Source organism: Protopterus annectens, chromosome 2.part2 (assembly GCF_019279795.1).
Source record: "Protopterus annectens isolate FY-2018-M chromosome 2.part2, PAN1.0, whole genome shotgun sequence".
Taxonomy (NCBI): Eukaryota; Metazoa; Chordata; order Ceratodontiformes; family Protopteridae; genus Protopterus; species Protopterus annectens.
The window spans coordinates 729,368,608-729,391,728 of record NC_056730.1 but is presented as its reverse complement, the minus strand read 5'-3'; the positions used below and the strand labels follow the sequence as shown (position 1 = coordinate 729,391,728).

The following is a 23,121-nucleotide window of genomic DNA, read 5'->3' as shown; positions in this document are numbered from 1 at the left end:
ACCGTAAGCCCTTGGCAGAGTATGAAAGTGGAATTTGTAGCCTTTTAAAATCACGTCCAATACCCATCTGTCCTGGGTAATAAGAGTCCAATTTCTGTAAAAAAGAGAGAGTTTTCCTCCGAGAGGGGCATCCAGGTGAAGGGGTCCTGTAGCCCAACAGAGAGAGTCATTGAGTTTGTTTTCTTTGAGATTGGGATCTGTCTTCTCCCCTTCTAGGTGAAGAAGCAGTCCATTGTCTAGATCTGTAAGAGGCCTGAGCTTGACCACGACCTCTGAAGCGTCTATATCTTCCCCTTTGAGGCCTGTCAGACGTGGGAAAGGACCAATTTTTGGAGGGCCAATTCCTGGAAAATCTAGGAGGCTGAACTTGCAAGAAATCTTTTACAGTTTGCATAGATTTTGCCTTTTCTTCCATCTTTTTAATAACCTCCTCAGCTTTAGATCCAAAAAAAACATCATGTTGAACAGGGGCATCTAATAACTTAGCCTTAACCTGTTCAGGTAAACTTTGTTCACGAAGCCAGGCATGTCTCCTGATAACAGTACCAGAGGCTGCAGCCCTGCAAGAAGCATCCAAGGCATCAAAACCACAATGCAAACTATGTTTGTTCACTTGTTCAGTTGCATGCAATACATCCTGAAGTTCCTTATCCTCTGCACATGCAGGAAGGGAAGCAAGCTTTTGCTTTAAAACAGACAAAAGAAATTGCTGATACTTAAAACATATGAAACTGGCAATTTAAAGCCCTTACAGACAGGGTAGCAGAAGTATATACCTTTTTTCCCCACCTGTCTAAAGCACGAGAATCCTTCTCAGAGGGAATAGGATTCTTAGAAGTAGCAACCTTAGCAGCCTTAGAGCCCTGAGAAATAGTTTCAGGATCCGCAGAAGGGTTCTTAAATAAGAATAAATGAGAGTCAGGAACCCTATAAAACCTATCAGGCTTAGAAGGAGCAGGAGGCATGGAATCAGGATTCAAATTAGCCTCAGAAAAAGCATCATCCACAATGTCAAGAACAGGAGGGATAGCTAAAGGCCTATGTTGAGGAAGAAGGAATTCTCTAAGCCTCTTCTTGGATGCAGAATACTCCTGACCCTCCCAATGAAAATGTTCCCTCATCTCATGCAAGGTTTCCCCAAAAGAGAAATCTTCAAGCGGAGAGGCAGAGGGCAAAGAGTCCTCAGCATCCGAATCCTCATAAGGAGGAAAGGAATACTCCTGATCAGAGGAAGAGACAGAAGATACAGAAGCCTGGTCAGAGGAATCCAGAGTAACATCCTGTCGAGGCCTTTTTTCAGGTGGGGGGTGAGAACCCCTAATCATGGTAAGTAAATCTTCAGCCATCTTTAATAATTGCTTCTGTGTCCTGGGAGTAGATTCAGAAGTAGCTTGGGCAGGAACTTTAGACTTAACAGGAGTCTTTGTCTTTGCCTTTGAAATAGTGATGTGAGTAGGCCTGAAAACCCACTCAGAAGCCGGTACCTGCACAGGTTCCGACCCATCTGAGGGAGCGGCGTCCAAGGTCCTGCAGCAGGTAAAATAGTAGGCCTTGATGGCTCCCCATGGGAGTCCGTATCGCCATCGGTTCAGAAGTGGCGGACAGGGCTGCAAAAGCGCCTCACTGACGACAGCCGAACCGGATGCTGGCTCCAGCTGCAACGAGTCCTGTTTGGACCTCGGAGGCCTGTCTTTGTCTTTGCGCTTCTTTTGAATTCCGGTAGTGTCCGACGTTCTGTAATTGAAGCATCTGCCAAAATAATTTAAAGCCCAATCGTACCTGCGTTTGATAGTACGAGAATTGAACCTGGCACAGAACCAACAACAAGAAACGTCGTGGTCAGGGCCTAAGCAAGGTAAACAGTAAGAGTGGAAATCTTTATGAGGTATTTGTTTCCCACATGATATACAATTATTAACTTTTTCTGACATCGGAGGAACAAGAAAAAGATTCCCCAATGGGGTACTTAGCTTTGAGAAGAGAAGTAAGAACTTCGGACCGACAACAACAAAATACGCTGTTCGAAAATCGCCAACGAATGACTTGCGAGCTGCTTTCCACTGCACGGCAAGAAAGACTGGAGAAGATGGCGTCGGCTGAGTGCTATGTACCAGAGCGTACTGACGTCAGGGTACTAGCTTGTACAGCCGACGCCGGACCCAGACTTTGGGATTCTGGCCGACCTCGGGCTGCCTGCCGGCAGGAGCACCCTACAGTTATGACTGCAACAGTGAAACACGAAGAACATCATCTACCCTGTAATGTTTTGTGAATGTGTGAACAGATGACCAAGTGGCTGCTTTTAGAATAGTCTTGACTTCAATTCCTTTGAAAAAAGCTCCAGAGGGGGAAACTGTTTAAGTGAAGTGTGAGGGAAAGGCAGTCCATACAATGAGGGAAAGGCAGTCCATACAGCCTACCTCGATCTGGCGAAGGCCTTCGATACAATACCCCACTCTGGTATCATTGAAAAACTCATCAGCTTAAATGTTAACCCATACATCACAAGAGGGGTTGCAAACTGGCTGAGTGACAGAAGCCACAGGGTCAGAGTTGCTGGCGCCATGTCAGACTCAAAGCATGTCACAAGTGGTGTACCACAGGGCTCAGTCCTGGGCCCACTCTTGTTTGGCATCTACTTTTCCGAAGTACAAGCAAACATAGGAGGGTTATGGCTGACAAAGTTTGCAGATGACTGCAAACTGGGCGCCATAGTAGAAAACACATCTGACACAGATATCCTTCAGAAGGGTCTCACAGAAATGGATAACTGGTGCCAGAGCCATGGCCTAAAGTTAAATGCCAAAAATGCATAGTCATACCCTTCGGGAAAACAAGGTTACCCCTAGCTACCAAATAGGTGGCAATCCACTGAGCACAGAAGAAGTTATCAGGGACCTGGGGACCCAGGTTGATAGTAGTCTGTCATTCGACACCCATGTAGCTAAAGTAGTTAGGAAGACCTTCTACATTGCCCACCTTATCATGAAGGGATTCTCATCTAGATCAAGGGAGGTCATAGTCTCCTATACTCATCACTCATCAGACCAATGATGGAGTACAATGCCCCATTCGGAATGTATCTGACCCGACACTTGCAGCAGCTGGAGAGGCCACAAAAGTTCCTCACCAAAAGGATAAAGGGTCTCAAACATCTGTCCTATGCTGCCCGACTGAAAGAACTCCAGCTCTATTCAGTCGCACGCTGCTCAGAGGTGACCTTTGCTTAACATACAAGGCCATGTCAAACCCAGATTTAATGAATATGCTGCACCTCAAAAAATCTAGATCCGTCAGAGCCACAAGGGCGGGAGACTTAAATCTCGACACGGCTATTAATAGGACGTGCTGGAGGGATAGATTCATCACCCAAAGACTCCCTATGCTGTGGAATAAATCCCGGTATATGTGAGGCAGAGCACCTCGCTGGCCTTGTTCAAGAGAAATCTTGACCAATGGATGGGAGATCGCAGATATACCCCAGGGATTACCTCAGTGTCACTGCTCGACAGAGGCACAGCAAAATAATGGGTATAGTTCCCCATACTAAAGGGGTGGCGTAAGCCACAAAAAGTACAGTTTTGTACCTACCATAAATGTAGATGTTCGAAGATCTACATTGCTGCAGTCCTTACACTTGGGTAGTCCGTTGTCCTCGGTCGGCCCGAATATCAAAGTATAAGGCTGACGTTGGTCAAGGCGCATTTGACTGACATCAGGACGTCAGGGTACAAATGCGCATGACCGACGTCATATCCTCAGTCTTTTCTTGCCCCAGATGTCAGAAGACCCTAAAAATAAAGGTCAAAACCAAAAGACAGCAAACAACCAACCAACCATCCTAGCACTAAAAATATGTACAATATACCTCATATTGACAACCCAACCCACACAACCGCCTCTAACTACACAGGGGAAGGAGGGAGGGTAAATTGGACTGCAGCAATGTAGATCTTCGAACATCTACATTTATGGTAGGTACAAAACTGTACTATGTTCTTCATCTCACATTGCTGCAGTCCTTACACTTGGGTAGAATCCCAAAGCAGAGGTAAGGCAGGATGGCCAAACTATAAGGAAGCAGGAGCTGCCAAAATGCCCTGCAAAACAGCAGTGGCAAAACCAGCCCTGGATTTAGAGTAAAGTGGTAGGTGATAATGCCTAGAGAAAGTATGCACTGAACTCCAAGTAGCTGCCTCCAAAATATCCTTAGTTGCCACCCCTCAAAAGCTGTCGAAGTGGCAGTAGCCCTAGTGGAATGAGGCCTAATCCCAGCTGGAATCTCCTTGCCATAATGGGAATAACAGAAAGCAATGCAAAACCCAATCCACTTAGAAATAGTTTGTTTTGACACAGGCTTGCCCTGAGAACTCAAAGCAAAAGAAACAAATAACTGCTGAGACTGCCTGAACCCTTTAGTTCTGTCCAAATAATATCGCAACTGCCTGTGTACATCTAAAGTGTGCAAAATCTTTTCCCCTTTATTTTGGGGATTTGCATAAAAAGTAGGCAAATGAATAGTTTGGTTTAAAGCCACACTAGAAACCACTTTAGGCATAAAGGAAGGATTAGTACGTAAGATACCCTATCCTTATGGAAAATTAAGAAAGGCTCAACCGCCATAAGGGCCTGCAACTCAGAAACCCTTCTTGCAGAAGTGATAGCCAACAAAAAAGCAGTCTTCCATGATAAAAATTTTAATTCAGTAGTAGCTGCAGGCTCAAAAGGTTGTAGAGTGAGTTTCTCCAACACAAAATTGAGATCCCAAGCAGGAGTAGGAGCTCTTCGTGGGGGTCTTATATTCTTTGCCCCTCTAAGAAATTGCTTGAACAAAGGATGAGAAAACAATGGTGGGTCACAATCATAGTGAGCCGAAATTGCTGCAGCATGAACCTTAATAGAAGAGAAGGACAAACCTTTGTCCAGTAACTCAGTAAGATATTGAAGAGCCACACTTAAATTAGGCTCAGAAACATCAAAATCTTTGCTGCACTCCAAAATAAAAATCTCTTCCATTTATCTGCGTACACTTTCCTTGTACTAGGCCTTCTAGCTTCCAAAATAACATTCAAAACTTGCTGTGGAAGTGGAGGCCCACTATGGTTCAAAACAGAATATGCCAGGCTGTTAGGTGCAGAGAGTGAAGCTTGACATTGAGCAAATGACTGTCCTCCTGAGACAACAGGTGTGGAATCGAAGGCAAAGGCCATGGAGGCTTCCGTACCAGGCTTCTCAGTAATGGGTACCATTGGGAGGAGAGGCAGAGGCGGAAAGGCATACACATGAAGATTGCTCCAATTGAAGGAAAGAGCATCCACTTTCCAAGCTGTGGGATGAAACCTTTTTGTGCAAAACTTTGGCAGCTGGTGGTTTAGTGGAGAAGCGAACAGATCTATGTCTGGAGTTCCCCATGACACTGTCAATTTCTGAAATACATGAGGATCCAATTTCCACTCGTGGGGATCCATAATTCGTCTGCTCAACACATCTGCTAAGGAGTTCTGTGCTCCCGGCAGAAACCTTGCCTGAAGATTGAGCTGTAAACAGAGCAGTCTCCCACAAAATCATTGCTTGCCTGCATAGAGGATAAGAATGTGTTCCCCTTGCTTGTTGATGTACCACATGACAGTTGTGTTGTCTGTTAGAATCAACACCTGCCCTGGAAGAAGTAAATCCTTGAAAGCTATTAATGCAAACTGGACTGCTAACATTTCCTTCAAGTTGATATGTAGATGTTGTAGTCTGGCAGGCCACTTGTCTTGTATCCACTTTCCATTTAGATGAGCTCCCCAAGCTTTGTCTGAGGCATCTGTCGTTAAAATCTGACTCGCCTCTGGCCGGGTCACAGAGAGTCCCTTGTTTAGGTGACATTCCTGAGCCCACCACAAAAATTCCTTTTGAATGCAAGGTATTATTTGAATGACAGTGTCCAGATCCTGGCAGTGCTGTGTCCATACATTTTGAGATACCATTGTAGCTTCCTCATATGCAGTTTGGCATTGGGGAAGCACCAGAATACAAGATGCCATGAACCCTAAGGCTTGAAGGACTGTCCTTGCAGTCAGCCCGGACTGATGAGATAGTTGATGGAAGTAAAGGGAAAGATTCTTTTGTTTGTCCGGGGTCAAAAGGCCATCTGGGATGCTGTATTCAGTCTTACACCCAGAAAGCACATGTCCTGAGAGGGTACTAGACTGGACTTTATTTCGTTCACAGAATACCCCAGGCATCTTAGCACTGCTATCACATATTCCAAATGATGAAGAAGCTCGTCCCTTCCTTGAGCCAGAATCAGGCAATCGTCCAAATAAGGATAGATCTGTATTCCTTTTAGCCTGAAGAAAGCTATCACTGGAGCCAGAACTTTCGTGAACACTCTGGGCGCAGTAGATAAGCCAAAGGGCAATGCAGAGAACTGATAGTGAGAAGTCCCAGCTCGAAAACGCAGATACTTCCTGCAACTTAGTCTGATAGGAACATGAAGGTAAGCCTCCTTGAGATCCAAAGTTACCATCCAATGATCTTTGCCCAGCAGAGGTAAAAGCTGCTGTAACGTCAACATTTTGAACTTGGGAATGTCCAGATAAGTGTTGAGGATAGATAAATCCAAAATTGGTCTCCATGTGTTCCCTTCTTTGGTACTAGGAACAGGCGAGAATAAAATCCTAGGCCCACTTCTGGCATAGGGACCGGCTGTATGGCCCCTATTTGGAGTAACAGAGAAATTTGCTGGTAAGCCTCTATTCTTTGTTGAGGAGGAACGTCTGGCATGCCTTTGAAAGGAGGCAAGGTATGGAAATAAAACCTGTAACCGTGGTGTATGATATCCAATACCCATCTGTCTTGGGTAATTAAACTCCAATTTTCTTTGAAAAGTGCCAACCTTTCTCCCAAAGGTGCTGCCAGACGAGAAGGCTCTGGCAGCTGAAAAGGTAGGTCATTGGGTCTGTTTACGAAAGGACTGACCCCTGCCCTCACCCGAAGACTGTGCAGGAGAACTCCCTGTTCTAGGCCTGAAAGAGCCCTGAGCTCTGCCCCTACCACGTCTAGATCTGCCCCTAGACTGGGAATCATAAGAAGGATACGTCCACCCCTTAGTAGGCCAATTTCTACTAAACTTTGGAGGCTGAACCTGCAAAAAATCTTTAACAGTCTGCATAGACTTAGCCTTGTCTTCCATTTTCTTTAAAACTGCCTCAACAGGAGAACCAAACAACACATCAGATTGTAAAGGAGCATCTAAAATCCTTGTTTTAACATGGTCAGATAAATTTTGATCCCTCAGCCAGGCGTGCCTGCGAAGAACTGACCCAGTGGCAGCCACCCTAGACGAGGCCTGTACAGCATCAAAACCACATTGCAAAGAATGCTTACCCACCTGTTCAGAAACATGTACTAAATCTTGTAACTCTTTACAAACAATACCTTCCGCCAGAGCATCAACCTTAGACTTCAATTGTGAAAGGAGATAGTTTTGGTATTTCAACATGTGAAACTGGCAATTCAAAGCCCTCATAGCTAGAGTGGAAGAAGTATAAACTTTCTTTCCCCATCTATCCAAGGCCCTGGCCTCTTTATCTGCAGGAACCGGATTCTTGACAACAGAAGCCTTAACACCTTTAGGCCCCTGGCTAACAGTTTCTGGGTCTGCCCTAGGACTCTTAAAAGATACAAATGAGCTTCAGGCACCCTGTAATACGTAACCGGTTTAACAGGAGTAGGAGGGAAAGAATCAGGATTAAGAGAAGCCTCTGTAAAACATCTTCCACTACATCCAAAACAGGAGGTATAGCCAAAGGCCTATGCTGGGGTAAAACAAAATTCCCTAAGCCTTTTTCTGGAATCAGAGAAGTCCTGACCTTCCCACTTAAAATGCTCCCTCATGGAATGAAGAGTTTCTGAAAAGAAAAATCCTCAGGAGGAGAAGCAGAAGGAGTAGAATCATCCACATCAGAATCAGAATAAGGAGAGTACTCCTGCAAGTCTTCAGCCAAGACTCTGAAACATCCAAGCCTGCTCAAAACTCCCTAGCTCAGGCTCCACCCTAGGTCTCTTATCAGGAGGGGGCAAAGAACCCCTAATCAAAGTAATCAAATCTTCTGCCATTTTAAGCATATGCTTCTTGGGCACAGTTCCTGAAGAACTAGGGGTGACACCAACCGAAGCTAAACCTGGCCTGCCTCTGGGAGAAGCCTTGGAAACAGAAGGAGAGGGCCTAACCACCCTAGGCAGGGAGGGGAGTATAGTAACCTGAGAAGCCTCATCAGCCTCATCTGCCTCCTGAGAGGCCACATCCTGCAATAACAAAGTCTCTCCCTGGGATCCCAAAGAAACCTCCGGTGGAACCACCGGCTCCACTGACACCTCTAAAGAACCGGTGTCCGGTACGGACGGTTCTTCTAGCCTAGGCTTAACTGCTTTGTCCTTGCGCTTCTTCGAAGAAGCGGGCATCGGAGCATCCGACGGCATTTTATAATTGCACCGCTTCCCGAAGACTAACCTGGCACAATCTAATCTTCTCTTTATAGTGCGCTTATTGAATCTAGCACAAGAGCGACACCCAACAACGTCGTGCTCAGGCCCTAAACAAGGAATACACAAAGTATGATAGTCTCTATGGTATCTGTTTCCCACAAGAAATACAATTATTCACTTTTTCTGACATCCGGTAAACCACTGAGGCAAGAAAAACTAAAATATTCCCAACGGGTACTTAGCCAACTTTGACTCGGTCTGAAACTCTGAAATCGAACAATTTCAGAACGCCAACCGGCACTTGCAACGCTGCTTCTGCATCGGACCATGCGGCAAAAAAGACTGAGGATATGACGTCGGTCATGCGCATTTGTACCCTGACGTCCTGATGTCAGTCAAATGCGCCTTGACCGATGTCAGCCTTATACTTTGATATTCGGGCCGACCGAGGACAGCGGACTACCCAAGTGTAAGGACTGCAGCAATGTGAGATGAAGAACATCTATGGGCTAGGCTTGTAAATGCCCTCGGGCAGATAGCCTAGTATGAACCTATGAACCTATAATAGTAGAGGAGAATGACATTCCATGGTGAGAAATGGATTTACAGATTCATCTAGTAATAGTCTGCTTAGAGACTGGGTTGCCCAATTTGGTTTCCTGGAAGGAAACAAGAGGTTTATCCGTCTTCCTGATATGTTCAGTCTTATCCAACTAGAATCCAAGTTGTCTGTTCATATCTAAGGAGTGTCTTTCACTCGTTTTGGGGATTGGAATGAAGGCAGGTAAGTTAATAGCTTGACTGAGGGACAACTCATATAACCACTTTGGTCATGAAGGAAGGGTTAAACCACAAGAGACACCCTATCCTTATGGAAATAAGGAAGGGAAGAGAGGCCATAAGAGCTTGAAACTCAGAAAACCTTTTTGCAGAGGCAAGAGCTACTAGGGAAATGTTTTTTTAAGTACAGAGTTTCGAAAATGCTGAAGCCTCTGAGTCAAATGTGACAAATTAAGCTTTTCCAAAGCAAAACTGAGATTCCAAGGAGGAGGTACAGCCCTCCTGTGTGGATTAAAATGAAGGAATTCCTTGAGAAACTGCTTAAGCTCAGTCTTAGAAAGCAAAGGAGGATTAAGGGGCACAAATGGCAGCTAACTATGACTTGACAGAAGAGTAGGCTAGATCATCTTTTAGGAACTCGCACAAAAAAAAAAAAAAAAAAAGAAAGAAATACAAATGAACTGCTGTAAGCAAATTCTCTAAGAAATGTATTGCCTTATGGCCTGTGTTGAGACTGAAAAGGATTGTTGGACTAATCCACCCATCCGATAAATCAAAACAAATAAATGAGAGCATACTGGAAATAAGATGGGGAAAGAAGAGCATTAGAAGCTGCTCCCTGCTGAAACACATCTCCAGATAAACTAATAAGCAAGACTGAGATAGACAACTGCAGCTTGTATAATGGGGATATTGGCAACAAGATTAATGAAACAAACATCTATGAACAAATGTAAAGTGAATGATAAAACATTTATTAAATATGACAGACACATTCACACAAGCACTGTTTACACTCACTGTAAAGCAACTAAAATGCAAAAGGCCAGTTAGAATTTTGCATAAAAGGAAAATGCATGACTCTCTGCTGCACACACAAAACAGAGTGCAGTGGAAGGCATCCTGAAAGTTTTTTTCTGCGGATGCATTACACAGGATTTTGTATTTTCACTGCTCACCTTTTTCAGCATTGTTCTCAAGTTCAAATGTAAGTACCAGACAATCAGTCTACAGACCATTAGTAGCCTAGCCAAAAAACTGTACTGAAAAGTTGTGAGGTGTACAAGGCAAGATAGAAAATTAAGAATTTGGCATGGACCATAAACATGTAATAAGTTCTTCTAGAAAGTGGCAAAGGTGCTAATCTTTTTAATGTAATGTTATTTTCGAGATGGGGAACAACTTGTCTTATTGTAAATTAAGGTGTGGGTCCTTCAGTCATTTGTTCTGTGTTTGAACACAAGGTCAAGCATGGTCATGTCTTTCATGCCTGAAAAGTAGACACAGATGACCACCAGAAATCTGTAAGAAACAGGGAGAGGGCTGTCAGTCCTACTGTATTAGAGTCTCTGAAGTCTCTCAAGTTGAGTGATATTTGAAACACAAGCAAATAATCCAAAACAGGAATCCAGGCACCTCAAAGCTGGAAATAATCCAATAATCTAAGTTATAGTTTAAAAATCTTTTAATGTGAGCACTTTCGTTCACATAAATAAAATTAAATGAACTTCTTTAGACCCTCAGGTCTGAAGTTCATTTTATTTATGTAAACGGAAGCGCTCGCATTAAAATGTTTTTAAAACTATAACTTGGATTATTTCCAGCTTCGAGGTGCCTGGATTCCTGTTTTGGACTATTTGAGTGATATTTGACAAATATCTACCAAACGCAGTACTATATTCAAAAATGGGCCTGATAAAAGATAACTAAAGGGGCATTAAGAATCCTTTGGATCTAGAGGAAACGCCTTAAAAATATTTGAGCCAGACAGAAGGACTTCTGAATTACTATGGAGAAATGATGATCAAAAGATATGGAATTAAATGAACGATACTGTCTATATATTCCTTACAATGTTGTTTGGAGAGTTGTATTATACAATGCAGAAATGTTTAGTTACAAAAATGAACTACACTGCATTTTTTTTTTTTATTTTAGTTTGAGTCAGTGAAGGAATGAATAGCAATGCACAACTTACAGCTGTCCTCAGATGTGGATAACCAGTAGTACTGGACTGAAGGTTTGAGAAACAGATGCCATATAGGAGAGGGTCATGTGACAATCACTAGAGGAAAATGTTCCACTACCAGAGACTTGCATGGCTTTTGTTACCAGTGCTAGCAGGACAGATGGAGCTACAGGCTGGTTTTGCTTCTAGCTCTCTGTACAATTACTCAGAATTGTGTTCAGAATTGTGTTCTCAAGCCAAGTGCTTTTTAAGACATTATATACAAATTAAATCCAAACCATAAATCTAAATGGAGAATACATGACTACCAAGTGTTTCTGAATCACACTTTCACACTTACAAAGCAGGTCTCGTGTACTGCATTTAATGCTGTATTATATAAAAGACGTATGCTCGCACCACTCTGGTGGTGGTTGTTTCTAGAACAAAGAACACTGATCCTATATCTTGTGGCCTGTGCTCAGTTTCATATGAAACAAGCTAAAATGTCTGCATTTGATTTTATGACAACACTGTAAAAGTGAGAAAAACTAAATTTTGCAAGAGTTGCTACATTGTTATGGTCTGGTTTGTGCTGTCTTCTGTGGTATATATAAAGGTAGCACTGCCCTCAACTTTCCACTACAAAAAAATGGGAAACCCCTCTCACTATGTGGAACAAAATCATCTACTAAGGACTTGCTATCAACTTCAACTAGGAATCTCACAACATGATTAATAACTACTACTTCATACTCACAAAAAGTTGTCTTGATTAACTTATATGATTTAGTACAATGACTTATGAACTGTTCCCGTAGTCAAGGGGGCAATTTTTTTTGATTGGTGGCAGTAGATATTCATTGCTAAGAATTTATTTTACAATTGTCAGACTCTCAGTGTGGAAGACTAATGTCAGTAGCTCGGTGGTAGTGGACACTCCCTTGGTGCTGCAAGATAGGAAGGCTGTGGTTACTTCCACACCAAGTAATTGATGTTGACACTGTAGTGCAGCACAAAGGGGGTGTTTCACTCCCAGTGTGTGGTCCTTCGGATGAGATGCTAAACAGGTCCCTCTGCTGGAGCTGGTGGTTGATTAGATGGATGTAAAAGATCCCATGGCGCTTGACTATACAAAAAAGCAGGTGAAGTTCCCCAGTGCCCTGGCCAAATTTCCCTAGTCAGTACTAATACCACCTAGAGGTCTCCCCTGAATAAAAGGACATTGGCCTACGAGGACTAACCTGGGCATCAAAGAGTAAATAAAAAAAAATAAAATAAAAAAAATTAGAACGTTCATGTGATGCCCATGCACTGGCACAGTAATCAAGAAGCCTCAATTCTCACTACTAGCACCAGTGAGGGGCATCCACATTGGGAGGATGACGAGTACACACACAGTAAAGTACAATTTCCCTTAAGAGCACACAGGGATCACAGTCAGTCTGAGGCTGGTTTCTCCATTTCTCTCTAGATCCCCCAATAAGACTCCCCACCGGCACAGCTATAGGGTACAGATCTCAGCAGAGTGGTTAAGCCAAAACCTCCAGCACCCCCTCTGTCCAACCAGTGTTTCGTGTCCCTGCCCAGGTACCGGACACACACACACACACACACACACACACACGTGTCCCTGCCCAGGTACCGGACACACACACACACACACACACACACACACACACACACGTGTCCCTGCCCAGGTACCGGACACACACACACACACACACACACACACACACACACACACACACACGTGTCCCTGCCCAGGTACCAGACACACACACACACACACACACACACACACACACACGTTAAGATATGAATTGTATACAGACACTCCTGGGGAAGGCTGGCACAGATTCTCCAGCTATACCCCCTCCTGCCCAGACTATAACGTAGAAATTACTGCCACCAACCATTACTTATCAATTACTATAAGGCTCTTCCTAAAGGGTGACCGATTCACTGTGTGCTATTACTGTTATCCAAATAGTAAGTGAAACCCAGGGCTAAGTCTATTGGAGTGGATTATACAGTATCACCAAATACATGCAAGAACTCAGAGTGCTTAAATTATCTCTACACAAAACAGCCACAGTTGAAAGGTTTAAACATATTTAATAATAAATAATAAAAATACAAGACGATACTCATTAATTCAACACAATGACAACAGAGAGGTCAGAAATCACAGGAACATATTGTAGGATATTCTCACATAAATATAGAAAACAGGTAGAATAATCTTGCTATTTCTATTTCTAAGAGAAATCACTCCACCTAAATATCTTACAAGGCAAAGTGCTGGTGAGTTGTCAGTTCCAGAACAAAATGCTTTTCTTTCTTTCCTTAAAATGATAATACACAGTACTGCGGAGTCATTTCAGATTACATCATCTTGTCTCTTCTCTTAAGTTTCCCAGGCTCACAGAACTTAAAACTTTAACATTTGTTTTTGTAATCTGCACCTGCCAGGAAACCACAGCAATAAGACACTTTACACGTAAAACCTAGCAATTATTTCTCGTCTTAAAACAATAGAATTTCCAGCCCAGACATCCTGTCTCCAAGTTTGAGATCAAACAGTCATAAAATGCTACTTATCCGCTTTCTTCCAGCAGGGTGCACTGTGGTTACAGTTTTAAAGCTCAGAACATAACACAGTTTTCTTAAATTTGTTACACAAGCCTGTGGATCATATTAATATTTACAATGAAATACAATTTTGTAAATAATTCTATCTAGCAAGGTTGGAAGCTCAAGTGACCCTTGAGAAATGTTGCTCGAGAGGGTTAGGTCTGAGTATACCTTACCCCATTCCCTGTCTTGACAGCCCATCTGCGTTGGCATTGCTAATCCTACTGCGGTGCTGCACTGACACATCATATGCTTGTAACACTGGACTCCACCTAAGTAACTTGGCATTCTGCAGGCTGGCTCAATGTAACCATGCTAGGGGATTGTGATCTGTAACTACAGTGAATTTCCTTCCATACAGAGAAGTCTGAAGGTTCTGCAGTGCCCACACTATGGCTAGGCATTCCCTTTCGAGAGCTGCATAGCATTCCTCCCTGGGTTGGAGCCTACGACTGAGAAACCACTGGGTGCTCTTCTCCCTTTGACAGCCCCCACCCCATGTTCAAAGCATCCACCTGCACAACAAATTATTTGCTGTAATCTGGACTGGCTAACACAGGGCGTCCTCCCAAAGCTTCTTTAAGCTTCTGGGATACCTGCTCACATGCTGTGGTCCACACTACCTTATCTGGCTTGTTTTTCCTTGTCAGGTCTGTGAGGGGAGCAGCTATGGTACTATAACTGGAGCCAAAATTTCTGTAGTACCCTGCTGTCCCCTAAGAATGCCCTCACCTGCTTTTTGGTAACAGGTGCAGGCCATACCTGAATGGCTTCCACTTTGGCAGGTTCTGGCCTGATCTTGCAACTCCCCACTCTATGTCCCAGGTAGACCACCTCTGCCATACCCACCTGACATTTGCTGGGCTTAATGGTCAACCCTGCCCTCTGTAGTCTTTAAAGCACCTCACTGACATGCTGGAAGGTGCTCTTGCCAGGAATGGCTGTAGATGGCAATATCATCTAGGTAAGCAAGGGCAAACCTTCCTGCTAGGATATGATCTACCAGCCTCTGGAAAGTTGCTGGGGCATTTTTCATCCCAAAGGGAATCTTTCTGAACTCATACAAGCCAAAAGGAGTCACAAAGGCTGACCTCTCTCTAGCACTGGGAGGCAAGGGCACCTGCCAGTAACCCTTGGTAAGATCAATGGTGGGAAGATACTAGGCCTCACCTAGCTGCTCTACAGCTTCATCTGTCCTAGGCATTGGGTAAGCATCTGACTCTGCATGACTAATTTCCTGCAGTCCACACAAAACCTGGTGCTGCCATCCTTCTTTGGCACTAGCACCACTGGAGAGGTCCAGGGACTGTTTGACTTCTGAATTACCCTAGTTCCAACATTTCCCGTATCTCCTCCCTCAGAGTCTGTTTGACTCTCTCAGACAACCTATAAGGGGCCTGCCTAATAGGCCTTTGGGGTCCTGTATACACCTGGTGGTGCACCCTGGTTTCCCAGTGAACATGTCCCCAAACTCCTGTAACACTGCTTGGATTTCTCAAACCTGGATAGGAGATAGCTGCTGGGACATTGTTACCCTTCCACTGAGGTGTCAGTCCAAGCCTCACTGAGGAGATCAATCACCAGATCTCTAGGACTCCTCCTGCAATCCACTGAAAATACTCAGCACAACGGCCTCCCTATCATGGTAATGTTTCATCATGTTAACATGGTACAATTTGTGCTCCTGCCTCCTACCTAGCAGTTCCACCATGTAGTTATCACTGACCTTTACCACCTTGTATAGTCCCATCCCAGGCTGCTTGCTGTATCGGACAGGAATGAGAATAATTATCTGCTGCCCTACAGCATACTCTCTAGCTCGAGCATTCCTGCCACACCAGACCTTTTTTTGCTGTTGGGCTTGTGCCAGGTTTTCTTGGGCGAAGCCCATGAGTTCCCTGAGCCTTGTCCTGAGGTTTAGAACATATGCCACAACAGACTCCTTGTGAGATTCACACTCACCTTCGCACTCATCATGAATTAATTCTACAGGCCCCTTCACCCTATTCCCATACCTGTGGATTCCTGGGGAACCTTTCTGTAAGCAAATAGATGGGGCAAATATTTGTCCCACTCCCTCTTAAACTGGTCTGCAAATGCCCGTGGCATGGAGTTAAGTGTAGAGTTTAACCTCTCCACAAGGCTATTAGTCTGGGGATGGTAGGGGGTGCTTCACCCCCACAGTACTTCCACAGACAAGTCAGCAGGTGTGACATGAAATTGGCACCTCTATCAGTCACTATTTCTTTTGGGAAACCTACCCAGCTGAAAATCAACAAAGCATCTACCACCTTTTCTGCCTCAATGGAGGACAAGGCCACTGCCTCAGGGTATCTGGTAGCATAATCTACTACCACTAGGATATACTTTTTCCCTGTGGAACTTGGGATACTCAGAGGCCCCACAATATCCATAGCTACCCACCAAAATGGATCCTCAATCACAGACAAAGGAAACAAAGGAGCTTTCACTCTGTCTCCTGCCACTGCTCACAGGTCCTCCAGTACCCGGTTACATCTCTAAAAATTCCAGGCCAATAGAAGTACTGCATAATATGTCTCTTTGTATGTTTTATACCCATATGACCTGCAAAGGTAATATCATGGGCTATGGCTAGAATTGCAGATGGTAGGCTCTAGGCACTACCAACTGCTATATTCTCTCACCCTCTAGCCCTCCCTCAGGGGTCCACTCTATACAGTAACCCTTTGTCTCAGTATACAGATTCCCCCTTCCCTTGAGAATCAGGTGCCTCACTAGCTACCTGTCTCAGGCCTTTTAAATGTAGGGTCCAACAGCTGAGCCTGTCTCAACTTTCCCTTTGTAACCCTTTCCAGCTCCCCTTCCACAGGAAGTCTGGCATCCTCTGACAGTGGTGTTTCACTGTCAGCCTGGGTACTACTACTCACTTCTACCTTTGCAGTCCTCTGTCCAAGGGAACATCAGTACCAAACAAGCAGCTGTGGCTCACCTTCAGTCTCACTGCTATAGGGTAGTTCCCTCCCTGAAGTAACCACCTCACCAGTCCTGTCTGCAAGTATGCAGTCTGACCGTCTCCCCCAGGCTACCAGACCCACATGCTTGTTTCCAAGCCTGACTGCATGTAATTGCATAAACACATGGTACTGCCTCATCAAAATCCTTCCCTATCAGGACATCTGCAGGATGGTAGTTCGGTACCCCTGTTGTCTCAACACAACCTATTTGCATTTCGTCATTCCCACTTACTGGCCCTCTCACCTTTTGTTCCCCACCTTGCCTCCATGGACATCTATATGCTACAGGCCCCACTGGCTGCATTCAAAACATTTAACCCTAGGTCCTGGATGTCTACCTAGACTACTGGCTTCCCCTGCTACTGTCCGATTCTGTTGGGACAGTCTGGACTGCCATCCATGGGTTCTCTTAGACATATGAGCAGCACTGTGGGGCCCCTTTCCTGTGCAGAGATGCCCTGCTTGCTAGGTATAGGTCTCCCTTCTTCCCCAACTCATCTGAAGTAGCACACTGCATCAGCTAACCAGATCCTCATGTCCTCAGGCAAAGTGCTAAGGGCTTGTTCCCTCACTGAAAGGTCTGCCAGGACTTCAAAAGTGGTGACCCGACATCCACTCACCCACCTATGAAAATAAGTGCTTAGTTCAACAACATATTCACACACACTTTCATCTGCCTTGCATCTATGCTCATAAATATTTTTCCTATAAGCTTCAGGTGTTAGCTTAAAAAAATTCTAGCAAACAATTCTTTGCAGCATTATAATTAAAAAAAATCATTTTCAGATATTTTGGAAAGTACATTTACAGCTTTACCATGGAGTAAGGGGGTCAGGAACCACACCCAGAGCCTTTGGTCAACATCATACTGTTTACATACCCTCCATAACATGTGAATGAAACTACCAAAATTCCGTAAATAACTGCGTCAACAAAACAAAAATACTTGTAAAACAAAAAACGACCAGTTCTGTGAAAGGTCCACCGTTTATTGAGCAAGAATAAAAACAATTGACTTTGCACTAAGTGCTTTCACCCTTTCCCAATGCTGGGCATCATCAGAGTACACATCAAATTAAATACATTCTTCTTAAATACACACAAGACACAACACCCTCATATTAAAAGCCAATAAAAATCGTGAATCAATGATTTATGCAAAATACCTGTTAAAATGTATATACACTTTTTAAAAGCGTAGAAACTGTGTGTAGATATATAAATTATAACAACCTATAAATTAATAAATGTTTAACGTTTGTATATTTAATCATCCATTAAAATGTTTTGATTAAATACACTGAGATTTTTAATATACTAAAGATAGAAATATGCTCATTAATGCATGATGAATTTGATGCATCCAATCTTAATTGCCAAAGACATTCTTTGGCTTCCAATAAATTCTTTTCATCTCCCCCTTTTATATTGTTAGGAACTATCACAAAAAATACATTTTTTTTTTAATTAATACATTGCTTGGCTGTGAGTGTATAGCGAGCTCTCTGATTTCTTGTTTTTAATATCCCTAACATGTTCTAATATACGTAATGAGTTTTCTAATGGTTTTACCAACATAATACGTTGGACAACTTATGCAAGTAGCAATGTAAACAACCATTTTAGTGTTGCAGTTCAAAATTATAAGAGAACTATTAGATGTCCTGGATTTTGTAACTGCAACAGAAGGCCCATCATTTATAAATTTACATGTGCTGCATACTCCACATTTACTGATTTTTGATATTTTGTTCATGTTAGCATTAACATCTACCTCCATTAATTCCTTCAAATTAGTATCGCTACTGTAAATTACATCTGGGGTGCTCCCAATATCAGTGAGTTCACTGCTACCCTTAAAAACACTTGACCATGTTTTCTGTACAATAATAATAATCTTCCCTGCTGTTTCATTGAAAGGGAGTACTAAGGCACCTTTTTTTTCTTTTATCAGAATTTAATCTTTCAGCACTCAATCCGCTTGTAAGTATAGGTTTAAAGACTGTTTTCCTTTTTTCAATCACCTCATTTATCAAGACAGTGCCAGGAGTCTTAAAATGTGAGGTAACTGGTTCAAAACTGCCTTGCAATTGAAATCCACAAATGATGCTATAGCCTCAGTTTTAGACCCTCTGGCCGAAACTATCCATCTATAAGGTGGATTGTTCACATCCCTGTGGATTTTCAGAATGCCAAAAATGGATGGTATAATAGGTAACTCTACCATTAAATAATCATATTCATCTTTATCAAGCAAACCATCCATTAACATTTCATATAGCTGCCAGTCTAATTTTGTATATGCTCTAGATACCTCAAATCTAGAAACCTTCTCTTATGTAGAATTATTATTTAACTTGTGTCATTTTACTCGAATAGTCCATATTGGACATGATTACAACCCCACCCCCTTTGTCTGTTTTCATTACCAGATAATTACCTGTGGTCATTAACTCCTTTAAGCAAAACCTCTCTCCTATTGTCAGGTTGTCCTGAACCACCTTCTCCTTCCTAACACACCTACGTATCGGTGTTTCACACAGTTGTTCAAATATATGGACCATAGGATTTTGTGGGGGAATGAAAGTACTTGATCTTTTTTAAAAAATATATATTTTCATTGTTACTGGGGCTAGGGTTGTTGGCAATAAACATTTTTAAATTTGTCTTGTATACAATCTAAAATTAAAATTTTTCCAGTGTCATACCTAAACATGGAAACAAATGTAAAACCTTTTTTAAACAAAGCAAAATGATTCAACGATAAGACAGACTCAGTATAATTATAAACTGAAAAAACACCATTTTGTATTTTGCAATTAAACTCAGGAGTGTGAGTTCCTACATCATATAAAATCATATCAAAACCTGCAACCTCCATGTTACTGTTGGTATCAACAAGCACATTACTAATACTGTTGTTCATCCCTTCGTAACAAAAAAATTAATCAAATAGATTATTGTCCATACTATCCCGTCTTACAAAAATGCAAATCATCGTGCTGTTTTTTGTATTATGTTGGTAAAACCATTAGAAAACTCAGATTACGTATATTAAAACAGGTTAGGGATATTAAAAACAAGAAATCAGTGAGCTCACTATACACTCTCAGCCAGAAATGTATTCATTTAAAAAAAAAATACTTTTGTGATAGAGTTCCTAACAATATAAAAGGGGGAGATGAAAAGAATTTATTGGAAGCCAAAGAATGTCTTTGGCAATTAAGATTGGATGTATCAAATTCATCATGCATTAATGAGCATATTTCTATCTCTAGTATATTAAAACACAAATCTCATTGTATTTAATCAAAACATTTTAATGGATGATTAAATATACAAATTTTAAAAGTTTAACATTTATTAATTTATAGGTTGTTAGAAACTATATGTGTAGATATATAAATTATATGTTTTTAAAAAGCATATATACATTTTAACAGGTATTTTGCATAAATCATTGAGTCACGATTTTTATTGGCTTTTAATGTGAGGGCATTGTGTCTTTTGTGTATTTAAGAATATATTTAATTTGATGTGTACTCCGATGATGCCCAGCATTGGGAACGGGTGAAAGCCCAGCATTGGGAACGGGTGAAATTGCTTAGTACAAAGTCAATTGTTTTTATTCTTGTTCAATAAATGGTGGACCTTTCACGGAACTGGTTGGTTTTTCTTTTAAAACTATCAAAATTATCTGCCTCAACTGTGGAAGAAATTTGCAGACCTTTTGTGCTTCCGGGGTCCTGTTACTCCCTTCCCTATTACCTCCAGGACTCTGCTGAAGAGTCAGCATCTCCTTTTCATGTTGCATCTGCCTCTCCTTCTCAGCTTCCAAGCATAGCAGTTTCTCATTCTCCTCAAGTCTCTAGACACCTCAGTCTCTCTGCTGCTTCTATTTCCAGATGCTTGGCCTTGAACTCAAGTCTCTAACTCCAGACGGATTTTTAAGTCCTCTGTAGAAAGGTTGAGCTGTCCATTCTCTGAGTGTTGTACATCTCCATGGCCAGTCTGATCATCCTCCCGATTGCTATTCTCAGATACAGCTGTGACCAAAACTGCAATCATGTCTGCCTTAGTCAGGTTTCCATGCACCAGTCCTTTAGCCTGGCACATCTTGGCTAACTGGCTGCTTGTCAGCTTGCCAAACTCCTCTGCTGACATGCTTGCCTGCGCTGACTAAGCAAACAAAAGACATAAAACAAGTGTGAGCTGAACTAGTCACTGCATGGCTGATTTAGAGTATAAAAACACCTTCAGTGATTACTGTACACAAGCTACAGGAATTTACTATCCACACCACTACAAGCCAATCAATGTGTGATGTGGCTAACTCACCACTATCAACCAATTAATATCTGATGTGGATATTCCACCACTGCCAAACAATTAAGGAGACACTTATGCACTGGCTCAGTAATCAAGGAGCCTCAATCCTCACCACTAGCACCAGTGAGGGGCATGCACATTGGAAGTATAAGAAGTACACACACAGTAAAAGTACAATTTCCCTTAAGAGCACAGAGATCAGTCAGTCTGGTGACGGTTTCTCCCTTTCTTTCCAGATACTCAGTAAGACTCCCCACTGGCACAGCTACAGGGTAAAGATCTCAGCCGAGTGGTCAAGCCAAAACCTCCAGTACCCTCTCTGTCCAACCAGTGCTTCGTGTCCCTGCCCCAAGTAGCTGACATACACACACTTTGAGATATGAATATATACAGACACTCATGGGGAATGCTGGCATAGGTTCTCCAGCTATGCTCCCTCCTGCCCAGATGACAAGGTAGAAATCAGTGCCACCAACCACTGCTTATCTGCTACTATATGGCCCTTCCCAAAGGGTGACCAATTTCCACTGTGTGCTATTACTGTTATCAAAATAGTAAGTGTAACCTAAGGTTATTGGAGTGGAGTGGCTTATACAGCATCACCAAATGCATGCAAGTACTCGGAGCTTAAATTATCTCTACACAAAACAGCCACAGTTGAAAGGTTTAAAAATATTTAATAATAAAAACGGAAAATAATACTCCATTCAAAACAAGGACAATAAAAAGAGTTCAGAAATCACAAGAACATTCTTTAACACAATATTGTAGGACAGTCTTACAAATATAGAAAAACAGCTAGACTAATCTTGCCATTTCTATCTCTAAGAGAAATCACTGTACCTAAATATCTTACTTACAAGGCAAAGTGCTGGTGAGTTGTTGTCAGCTCTAGAACAAAATACAAAATGCTATTTTATTTTTTGTCCTTAAATTGATCGATCTTGCACTGAGGAAGGGTCGTTTAACCTGAAAGCTTTGCGTTTTACAAATAAATTTTATAGTACATTATTCCAGTTGTTACTTTACCAGCATTCTTATTACTGCTGCTCAAATTGATAATACACAGTACTGTAGAGTCATTTCAGATTGCATCATTCTAGTCTCTTCTCTTAAGTTTTCCAGGCTCACAGAACTTAATATTTTAACATTTGTTTTTGTAATCTGCACCTGCCAGGAAGCCACAACAATAAAGGACACTTTTAATGTAAAGCCTAGTAATTATCTCATCTTAAAACAATAGAAAGAATTTCCAGCCCAGACATCCCGTCTCCAAGCTTGAGATCAAACAGTCATAAAATGCTTTACTTATCAGCTTTCTTCCAGCAGGGTACACTGTGGTTACATTTTTGAAGCTGAGAACATAACAATTTTCTTACATTTGTTACACAAGCCTGTGGATCGTATTAATATTTACAATGACATACACTTATTTACAAAATTCTATCTAGCTAGGGTGGCAGCCTTCACACCTCATAAGAAACAGAGCTATCAACCATGCACAGATTTGACATACATTTCAGAGTTGTACATGCAATATTTTATAATGAAAATTGGAATGTTCAATTTGAAAAGTGGTATTGGCTGAGGTCAAAACTGGATATTTGATTGTAACACAATGTGAGAAGGATGGAATTTAGCTTAATAAATGGAGGCCACTTACCCGACAGGATAATTAAATAATGAACCACAAACACAAAGTACTCGCATACCTTTTTTCTAATATTGCAGATACATACACTGTGTGTTTGTAGCCAGTACTGACACAAAGTTATCAAGACTGAGTGACAGTCTTTTGCACTGAACTAAGAGTAAAGAAGGGAATAGAGAATTTCAAAGTTAAAAGAATATGACTGGCAATGACATTTTCATGGTGTGAAGGAAACATAAGGAAAACATGGGATTTGGAACAGTTTTGATCCTCATCCTAAACCCACCAATGCCACTTAATGTTGA

The 23,121-nt window shown here is 42.2% G+C and overlaps 2 protein-coding genes across 2 annotated transcripts in view; both read right to left on the bottom strand.

The window, feature by feature from the left end:
* The window catches only part of ELL2 (elongation factor for RNA polymerase II 2), a 213,953-nt gene extending 198,139 nt beyond the window's left edge, over positions 1-15,814 (bottom strand). The window contains exon 1 of the mRNA XM_044064460.1: positions 15,803-15,814. Coding sequence (XP_043920395.1) covers positions 15,803-15,814 — 12 coding nt within the window. The remainder of the gene's footprint in view (positions 1-15,802) is intronic.
* Positions 1-23,121, bottom strand: part of GLRX (glutaredoxin) — a 380,777-nt gene that overhangs the window by 259,791 nt on the left and 97,865 nt on the right. The window lies entirely within an intron of this gene.